At 45.8% G+C, this 10,431-nt stretch overlaps 1 protein-coding gene across 2 annotated transcripts in view; it reads left to right on the top strand.

Moving 5' to 3' along the window:
- Positions 1 to 4,708: 4,708 nt before the first annotated feature.
- Positions 4,709 to 10,431, top strand: part of tfec (transcription factor EC) — a 31,266-nt gene continuing 25,543 nt past the window's right edge. The window contains exon 1 of one of the 2 annotated variants that reach the window (XM_086009168.1): positions 4,709 to 4,947. In XM_086009168.1, the coding sequence (XP_085865294.1) occupies positions 4,855 to 4,947 (93 nt within the window). In that variant the 5' untranslated portion in view covers positions 4,709 to 4,854. The remainder of the gene's footprint in view (positions 4,948 to 10,431) is intronic. The other variant, XM_086009167.1, reaches the window with a different exon arrangement.

Raw genomic sequence — 10,431 nt, 5'->3', positions numbered from 1 at the left:
TTTATCACTAAACCAACATCACTGAAAACAGATTATCTGGTCATTATCGCATTGCTGTTTGTGGGACATTGCTGTATGCAAATTGGCTGCCGCGTTTCCTACATTACAACAGTGATTACACTTCAAAATTGGCTGTAAAGCGCTTTGAAATGTCCTGAGGTCATGAAAGGCAAAATATAATTGCAAATCTTTCTTTCATTTTTCTTATGCACTGAACATTTTGCATAGATTTTTTTTGCCCTTTATATTGTTGTCTTTTGTTGTAAGGCTAGTTTGGCAAAGACACACTTTTGTGGAGTCTGTGTCTGCAGACCACAACATTCCTAGCTGACCAGGTCAGAAGGTATCAGGCTTCAGGACCTATGCTTCACTCCAAAGGCAGTGACCACCTTCTACGGCCTGACTTAATCAACTTTAATGGCTACTCCCACCTCTGTGAAGGTCACAATGGTATTACACCTTAATGTAACAGAATCCTTCCAAGCCATCGCAGGGGACATTTGCCAAATAAGCCAGCCTGCTGTTTATTCCTGTATCAAGCAAGTGACTGACATCATGTATGCCAGGAGAAACACTTTCATCACTTACTTAGTTGAAAGGAGACACCAACTGGAGCATCATTCTCGCCTGGCAGGCTTTCTAAGAGTTCAAGGTGTTATAAATGAACCCATGTGGCCATCAGGGCTCCACATATGAATTCTAATGTATACTGTAGGAGTCTACGTACTCCTAGCAAAAAATACTGAACTCGGAGAGGTTCAACAGAAAAGGTTTAATTGTTGAGGCTGCATGCTGAACACAAAATGGAGTCAGAGACTACACAAAGTACGACTGCCTTTCATCAGTGCACAGCTTCCGCTGCTCCTCCCCCACTCTGGGCTTAACTATGTTGCAGATCGAGTTTCTTAAAGGTGTGATCCTTCTTAAAGGCATAACGCCTGATTTATAGTCTACGGACCGGAAAGCGGATTGTGTCCTTTCTGTGATCGGTACGCCACAATACATTAATAGGAAGAGGTACGACTCCATAGGGGTGGTTATAGATGGCAGAAATATCATCCTACATGATAATACCTGTTATTGGGAGTGTCCTTGATGTCTTCATTTTGTAACAGTTCAATGTCCCTGCATTATTTGATGGTTCCCAGAAAATGGGAGATCAGGGTTACCCTTTGCAATCAGAAACCCCCACAATGCAGCAGAGTGCAGATACAATGAGGCCTATGCAACCACCTGAGATACTGTTGAGAACACAATAGGGATGCTGAAGCAATTATTCCAATATTTGGATTACTCAGGCAAGGTGCTGCTCTATAATCTAGCCAAAGTCTCGAAGATCATCAGCATCTGCTGCATGCTTTGAAATTTTGACATCCAAAGTAGGATGAGCATGCAGCAGGGTGATGAGGAGGTCCATGGCTCTGCAGCCCCACAGGAAGAGAAAGAGGACAACAATAATGGAGAGGATAGCCTGCTGTGGAGATTGGACTGAAACTTTGTTGTCGACAGCTATATCTGGTAATGGAAACTTTTGCTACTGTCCAACTTTGTTTTTTAATGTGAACATCCGGACAATGCAGCCCCAAGAATATTTTGGGCTAAAAATTCAATTGTGTAGCGCCTGTTGTTTGGGCGCCACGGGTGCCATTTTTAGTCGAAAATGGCTTCCGAGCCGCATGCGCACAATTCTGGTGCACGCCACATCGGACGCCATCTTGGTGATAAAGGGATAAACAACCACTCTCAGGTTAGTTGCTGATTAATTTCTCTGGCTGTGTGTAAGTTTGTGGAAGTGTTTGGAGCTTTCTAGAGTCACTTAAAGTTGGTGAGGTGACACGGAGTGGTGCTGCAAGTGGAGAAAGCCTTGGTTCTGATTTCAAGGGTTCTGGTCAGACCACTTGCTCCCAGCCATGGGTGCTGTAGTTGTCATCCCCCTTGGCCTGCAGCATGACAGGGAGATGGAGCAGAGGCAGCGAAGAAGAGGACAAGCTGCTGGCAGAGGGAGGAGGAGGAAGGGGATAAGGGCTCTCAGCAGGAGGCCGTACCCACCTAGGGTCTTCCAAGAGCAATTCTCTTACCTCAGCCTGAGCCAGGAGCAGTGTGCGAGGCATCTGCGCTTTACAAAGGAGGTGCTCACAGAACTCTGCCACCTCTTGCAACCAGACCTGCAGCCTCAGTCCAAAGATGTGCGGGTTAGGTTGATTGGCCATGATAAAAAAATTGACCCTTAGTGTTCGGGGGGATTAAATACGTGGGGTTACGGGGATAGGGCTTGGGTGGGATGGCTGTCGGTGTAGGGACCGGGTGCTAGGGTTTGGATGATCAGCCATGATCTCGTTGAATGGCGGAGCAGGCTCGAAGGGCCGAATGGTCTACTCCTGCTCCTATCTTCTATGTTTCTATGTTTCTCACACCAGGGCAAGGACAGCGCTGCCAGTGACTGTGAAGCTGACCGTGGCCTTGGATTTCTTTGCGTTGGGATCCTTCCAGGCTGGCGCAGGCGGCATCTGTAACTTGTTTTATAATTTTTGAAATATGCACACTTTTTTCTTATACAATAAGATTGAGATTGTATTTTGTATTGCTGAACATCATAAAATTGTTGAATCACAGAAAATACATCTGCATTGTATTCTTCGTAAGACATTATAAAAATGACCTTGGGACACAGGTATTTTTACATTTGGAGACAAAAGCTTTGCCTGGTTCTGAAAGGAAAAGAAGAAAATCATTATCCAATTAATTTTGTAAATCCAGAAAGGCATCCATTAATAGCCCTGTAAAAAAAAAAGTCAGTATAGCGATCGTTTAAAAATAACACTTCAACTCTGATGTAGTTTTGTAGCTAGAATACAAACTGTGCCTTCTGGGGCTTTTTATAAGGTGACAGCAACTCCCCTCAAATCTAATGAGCAAATTGAAAATACATAATGCCATCTTTTTGTTTACAGTGGGACTGTACCCTTACCATTTCAAAGCCAGTGTTGATGAAAGTCTGCCCTTCTATATGTACATATACAAGCAACTCAATGAACTATAGAAATAAGTAATAAAAATGACTGGAGCATGTTTTGGGAGAGGAAGAACAAACAGTGTATTATCCAGAGAGACCCTGGAGGAAAATGTGGCAGAAGACAGTTGAATAAATGGTTGCTACTTAATAACAAGGCAGAGTAGTGCTGCTTTGTGGAATTCTTGATAACTAGACTATGCAGAATTACTGTTGTGATCAAATTGAGGGAAAGTGACGTCTTTCGAAATCAGAAGCTCTCTGAAGTAATTGTCACACTGTGTAATGGAAGAATGGTCTAGTCTACACCAATTAGATTCTTTAGCATTCCTTGCCAGTTTATAAAGTCTTCTGCTTGGCTTCAGCAGTAGCACTCTTCTGAAGATTGGCTGCAGAAAGATAATTCTGCAAAGGACTGTGGAATTGTTGTCCTCACAAACTTCAAGGGAACTACATATTCTTCTGTGATCCAGAATGCCACACATATCAGAATATGCATATTACAAGGTGAGAATCAGGTACATTATGATGAACAGTTTAGCTTTTGCAGCTGATTGTAGCAGTGAACTGATAAATTCAAATATTTAATACTTTCTTGTGCTGTCCGACGTACACATAGTTCCCCTGTGTTCAGCACTGCAACAGTTCCCAATGGCACAATGGTCTTCTGGAAAAGAACCTGAAGAAGTTCTGTTTGTTTGTTTTGTGTGTGTGTGCGATAAGGTTCAGTACAATTACAGTCTAGCAGTGTGACCTCAATTGGATTCAATTATTACCATTGCTACTTTAAAGTCTTTCACTAAGAAATAAATTACTCAATATTTTAGGACAGTATTTCCTCGTGAAATTAGAGGTGATATCTTTGCCATATTTAAAGATAGATACATTAATGGATTAACCAGATTTTGTCACTTTGAAAATGCTTAAACTTATATATCCTTTACAATAAATACAACAAATAGGTCAATAATCTTGAAAATTTAATTTGTGTCACAGTTTCTGAAATATGTGGACAATGTCTAATTACACTGGGGGTGTGGGGGAGATTTCCTTTGGTGTTATGTCTAACAGTCATACCCTGTTCTTTCTAAACAGGTTTACAATTTTATTACACATAGCACACATAGAACGTCTTTATTTCATTAAGGGGAAATGTTTATATGATTCAGTTTCAATCTCATTCTGCAGGGTTTTGAAGAGAATAACCTTTCAGAACAGTGTGGTTAGTCTAGAGTATTAAGTCGTAATAAGATTGCTAAAGCAATAACTGAATAGTTTATTGTCAATTTAACAAGAGCAAGTTAAAACATTCAGATCAAAGTAAGTTTGTTTAGTCATTTTTAAACTTCTTCTTGCATGAACCTCTTTACAAATCACAGAGTTAATACATGTCAGGAGGGAATCAGATATCATTCAGATGGCAGTACTTTCAGATGTTACCAATTTCCCCTCTCTAGTACAGTATTTCAGTTTTATCTCTGTTACTGCACAGACACAGCAACAGTGATAATAATATTTTGAAGGGGCTGAAGGTCTGCTGCTTCTGTTGGGAACAGACCAGAAATGTATCTTTGTAATGTGTTGCCATGCACAGTGAAAATACATAAAGCTCTATACCCATAGACTATCACTTTGACAATAAAGTATAAATGAAGAGTCTTCAAAATTTTTCACATTATTTTCAACAGGTCCAGACACACCTGGAAAACCCAACCAAGTATCATATCCACCAGACACAGAGGCAACAGGTGAAACAATACCTGGCACTGGGCACCAAGCTTTCCAATCAGACCCTCTCCATTTCTCACTCACACGCAGGAGAATCTGTTGGAGCAACTCCTATTATGAGAAATGGCCATATTCCTCCCGGCAATGAAAGTAATACGCCTGACAGTCCAATCACACTGCTAACTCTAGGAACAAATCGTGAAAATGAGGTAATCTTTCTTTTAGTATTTTTGCATATTTTTATTACAATTGATTAGTTACAGTACAGAACAAAATCGTAAGTGTTTCACTAATCTTTATTCAACTTCTGATTACTTTAAATGATAAATATGACATTGCATGTAAGTTCTGACTGCAGAACATTTTGCAAGTTTTTCTAATGAACTATTTCTGGATCATTCCATAAGTTATTTCATCTCTTGTTTTTTATTTTCCCCCCAATTTTTATGAATTTGTTTTAAATGGACGCATTACCGCACTAATTTAGTTTATATATATTCTGAAATGCCACATCTTTAAGTAGCACGACCTTCATATAAAAATGGTCAAACCCGTTTTTCTGTTTGTTTAAAAATATACAATGCAGTGATTTAAATCCAGCTAAAATGTATAGTTCGACCACTTGGCTGTACATTTTTCAGACTGCAGTTTTTCCACAGTGTAACTGAATCTTCACAAAGTCAGAGGAGCTAAATAATTTGCAGAAAGTTGTTCTGCATTGCTTTTAGGAGATGTCTACTGAAGTCCTTCAACTTTGAGGAACTTCAGAGGCTATGTGAAAGTCATACAGCTCTATCCACACATCACTTACATGAATTATTATGACAAAATTGACTCTTCTGATTCTACTCCCACCTCAAACGTAAAGAAAAAATGGCAAATACATTTTCTTGAAGACAGTGAGCCTTTAAATTGTAATAAAATTAGGTTAAGATATGGGATCCAACACACACGGGCTGCCAAGCGGGCATTTCCATCAGTAACACTGGAGAGGAGGGAACACATAAGATGGTGAGTCCAGGGAAGGAGGGCTAGTGCAATTTCCTGCAAGTTATACATTTGGGAATTTTTGATTTTCTCTTGAAGAGACAGTCATTTTATTTTAACTGGTTCCAACTGGCTGTCCTTTTAGCTTCTAAATGCAGACATAAAAGTTTGTTAAAATTACATTATTTTTATTTTAGTTAAAGAATTTATGCTAATGATGAATGACAAACTAAGCTTTGCTAAAGGATAGAATTTATAAAAGCAGATTCTTAATTTTTTTTAAAGTTAATTTATTTTCTTCCCTTTTTTACCATGCATCTTCTCCAGTTCAGAGGACAGGTTGGAGATTTTCTCCAAGTTCTCCACTAGTGCCACTGTTCAGCTACTGTGTGTAGGTGTCTTTTCTGACTCTTTCTCTTATTGTTCCCTCTCCGTGTGGGAATGCCTTATCCATCCATGGTATAGTCTGTTAGATCTTCATTCTGCTACACCAATAGTTTCCTCTTCATCATGAATACGCCAGGACTGTTTTTAAATTATGTTCAATTATTGCTCCACTTACAGCAATTTATAAGTACATTTTTAAATGTAATTGTAAAATATCTTCACACCAGCTTTTGTCCTTCTCATTGCCATGTACTATCCTCCAGCTGAGAAGGCAGGCAGCTGTCTTACTATGAGACCAGGTCAAGGCTGCACATGAGCTTTCCACTAGGAGCAGCACAGGAGAATGGCCAGAGTGAAGCATTCCATGTCCCATCCTCTCCATAAGGAAGTGCATAATTCCTGCTTGCCACTTCCCTTGATAGCACAATCAAGATGGGGAACTCACAACATGGAGAATTACAGGCATAAACCTGCATTTTACTGGGTAACATGCATATAAACCCTGTAAATTAGACGGGATGTTTACTATCCTGGGCAGAGGAACCGATATACACAAGCAGGGCAAGCCATATTAGTAACAGAGGCGTTGATGTTCATTTGTTAAGCACCTAAAGATAGGTATGGTTCCTTGTAAGTGACAACATCCCCTGTGCATACATAGTGAGTAAGTGATGTGCCTCAATAATTCCGAGACTCGATGTTAGCGAAACAAAACAAGGCTTTTATTAACTTAGAAGGTAACACGTAGTGGAGAGAGGTATCTTCCATCCGGAGGGCTGCAGTACTGGATATGAGGCCAGACTGAGCTTGCTTACATAGGGGCCAGGTATGGGCGGAGCCCTACACACAACACATTCCAATATACAATACAATGGTGAGGAAACGGAACTGGGGGAAGGGAAATGAAACTGAAACCGACCACAGTCACAGGCAGTGATGAATGGAATATTTCATCACATTCACCCCTTCTATAGATTTAGTCTGTTCGGGGGTTTGATAGTCCTCTGCGACCGATGTGGCTGTTGCGGTGCCGCGGGTGTCGGCTGGGTGTCCCCGGTAGCCTCCTGGGTCTCTGCCGGGGGTGCCGCCAGTGTTGTTGAAGGGGTAGTTGGTGGGGGTGCCGTTGGTCGATGTTCTTCCGGGGGTGATGAAAGAGTAGTGGGTGGGTAAGAGTTGCTGCGATCGTTGTCGCTGCTATCGCCGTGGTTGTTGTCGTTACCGGCTGGGGCGACGTCTTTTATGGACACGGTGTCCTCCCTTCCGTCGGCGTGCCGGACATATGCGTATTGGGGGTTGGCGTGGAGTAGGTACACTGGCTCCACGAGAGGGTCCGTCTTGTGGCCCCTCACATGCCTTCGCACGAATACCGGACCTGGGGTGGAGAGCCATGACGGCATGGATACGCCTGAGGTGGATTTCCGGGGAAAGACAAACATTCGTTCATGAGGCGTGGCATTAGTGGCAGTACACAATAGTGACCGTATCGAATGGAGCACATCTGAGAGGACTTCCTGCCAGCGGGAGATAGGGAGGCCCTTGGTCCTTAGAGCTAGAGTGACTGCTTTCCATACTGTCCCGTTCTCTCGCTCCACTTGGCCGTTACCCCGGGGGTTGTAGCTGGTGGTACGGCTCGTGGCGATCCCCCTGGACAGCATGTACTGGCGTAGCTCTTCACTCATGAAGGACGCCCCCCTATCCGTATGGATGTAGCTCGGCATACCGAACAGGCAGAACAGGCTGTTGAGGCATTTAATGACCGTGGCGCTGGTCATGTCTGGGCAGGGGAAGGCGAATGGGAACCGGGAGTATTCGTCCACAATGTTCAGGAAGTAAACATTGCGGTCGACGGACGGGAGGGGGCCCTTGAAATCTAAGCTGAGCCGCTCAAAGGGCCGTGTAGCTTTGATTAAGTGGGCTCTATCTGGGCGGTAGAACCGAGGCTTGCACTCAGCGCAAGTGCGGCAGTTCCTGGTCAGAGACCGAACTTCCTCAATCGAGTAGGGTAAGTTACGGGACTTTATGAAGTGGAACAGCCGCGTGACCCCTGGGTGGCAGAGGTCGTTGTGGAGGGTCTGTAGCCGATCCCCGGTGGCGCTGGCACACATCCCTCGTGAGAGGGCGTCAGGGGATCGGTTAAGGGCCCCTGGCCGGTAAATGATGTCATACTCAAAGGTGGAGAGCTCGATCCGCCACCTAAGAATCTTATCATTTTTAATCTTCCCCCTCTGTTTATTATTGAACATAAATGCTACCGACCGCTGGTCGGTAAGTAGGGTGAAGCGTTTGCCGGCTAGGTAGAGGCGCCAGTGGCGCACTGCCTCCACGATGGCTTGGGCCTCCTTTTCCACGGAGGAGTGTCTGATCTCGGGCCCTTGGAGGGTCCTCGAGAAGAAAGCTACGGGCCGCCCCGCCTGGTTGAGGGTGGCCGCCAAGGCGAAGTCAGACGCATCACTTTCCACTTGAAATGGAGTGTTCTCGTCCACTGCCTGTAGCGTGGCCTGCTCAATATCCTGCTTAATGCTTTTGAAGGCGGCGTGGGCCTCAGCAGAGAGCGGAAAAGAGGATGCTTTCAAGAGGGGGCGGGCTTTGTCGGAGTAGTTGGGGACCCATTGGGAATAATAAGAAAATAACCCCAGGCACCTTTTCAGGGCTTTGGGAGTGTTGGGCAGGGGCAGCTCCCGTAGGGGGCGCAATCGGTCGGGGTCTGGTCCGATTTCCCCATTCTCCACCACGCTGCCTAGTATGCAGAGGCACGTGGTGTTGAAAACGCACTTGTCCTCGTTGTCGGTGAGGTTGAGTTTTTGTGCGGTTTCCAGGAACCTCTCGAGGTTCGAGTCGTGATCCTGCTGGTTGTGACCGCAGATGGTGACGTTGTCGAGGTAGGGGAAGGTTGCCTGCAAGTGGTGGTCATCGACCATGCGGTCCATCTCCCTCTGGAAGACCGAGACCCCATTCGTCACCCCAAAGGGGACTCTGAGGAATTGGTAGAGGCGTCCGTTCGCCTCGAAGGCGGTGTACGGGCGGTCCTCTGGTCTGATAGGGAGCTGGTGGTACGCTGACTTAAGGTCGATGGTGGAGAACACCCAGTATTGGGCGATTTGGTTCACCATTTCTGATATGCGGGGTAGCGGGTAGGCGTCTAGTTGGGTGTACCTGTTGATCGTTTGGCTATAGTCGATCACCATCCGTTTCTTCTCGCTACCCCTTACCGCTACTACTTGGGCGCGCCACGGGCTGTTGCTGCGTTCAATAATGCGCTCTTTCAGGAGCCTGTCTACCTCGGTCGCGATAAACCGCCTGTCCTCCCAGCTGTACCTCCTGCTTTTGGTCGCTATTGGCCGGCAGTTAGGGGTAAGGTTCACGAATAGCGAAGGCGGCTTTACCTTCAGGGTAGCCAGACTGCACACTGTGAGGGGCGGCTGGGACCCACCGTACTTGAGCGTGATGCTTTGGTGGTTGCACTGGAAATCCAGGCCCAAGATCACGCTCACACATAGATTCTTCATGATTAATACTTTAAAATTATCATATACAGTTCCGTTAACGGACAATTGTACCGTGCAGTAACCCAGAATGGTCGATGTCTGGGTTTTATCAGCCATAGAGATGGTACCCTGAGTAGGGACCACCTTTAGGGAGAGTTGTTGTGCCAGTTCAGGGTGGATAAAACTCTCCGTGCTTCCACTGTCAATTAAACATTTAACCCTGCACCCGTTTACCTCGATGTCCACCATTGATTTGGATAGCGGGTGCGGCCTGGTCTGGTCCACTGTGACTGATGCCACTGTAGGGCCCTGATCGAGACAAGATGGCGTCCACGCTGTCTGCTCATAAGATGGCGGACCCCACGAGGTCGGGCAAGATGGCGTCCAAGATGGCCGCTCCCACGGCGCGCACGCGGCGGTGGCGGGTTTTCCGGCGGTTGGTTTTCCGGCGGGGTTCCCTCTGCACACCTTCCCGAAGTGCCCCTTCTTACCGCACTTAAAGCAGGTGGTGCATTTCGCCGGGCACAGGTTTCTGGTGTGCTTTGGCTGCCCGCAGAAGTAGCAGTTGGGTCCCCGACGCGTCGCGGCTGTCGTAGGGCTTCTGGGGGGAGAGCGGGGCCCCGACGGTGTCGGGCTGCCGGGCGGGGAAGATGCCTTCCAAGATGGCGGTGCCCTTGGTGCACACGTGGCGGCGTGGACGGCGCGGGCTGAAGAGTAGGCGTCCGAGTTTCTCTGGGCCACATCCAGGGATCGCGCGGTGTCCGCAGCCTGTTTTCAGGTCCAATCCCGTTTTTTCCAGCAGTCTTTGCCGGATGTAAGTGGAGCTGAGGCCTG

This window comes from Somniosus microcephalus, chromosome 16 (assembly GCF_052327205.1).
Source record: "Somniosus microcephalus isolate GS21.2 chromosome 16, FLI_Smic_1.0, whole genome shotgun sequence".
NCBI classification, from domain to species: domain Eukaryota; kingdom Metazoa; phylum Chordata; class Chondrichthyes; order Squaliformes; family Somniosidae; genus Somniosus; species Somniosus microcephalus.
The sequence above is the reverse complement of the archived record's forward strand: the minus strand, read 5'-3'. Positions and strand labels throughout refer to the sequence as shown.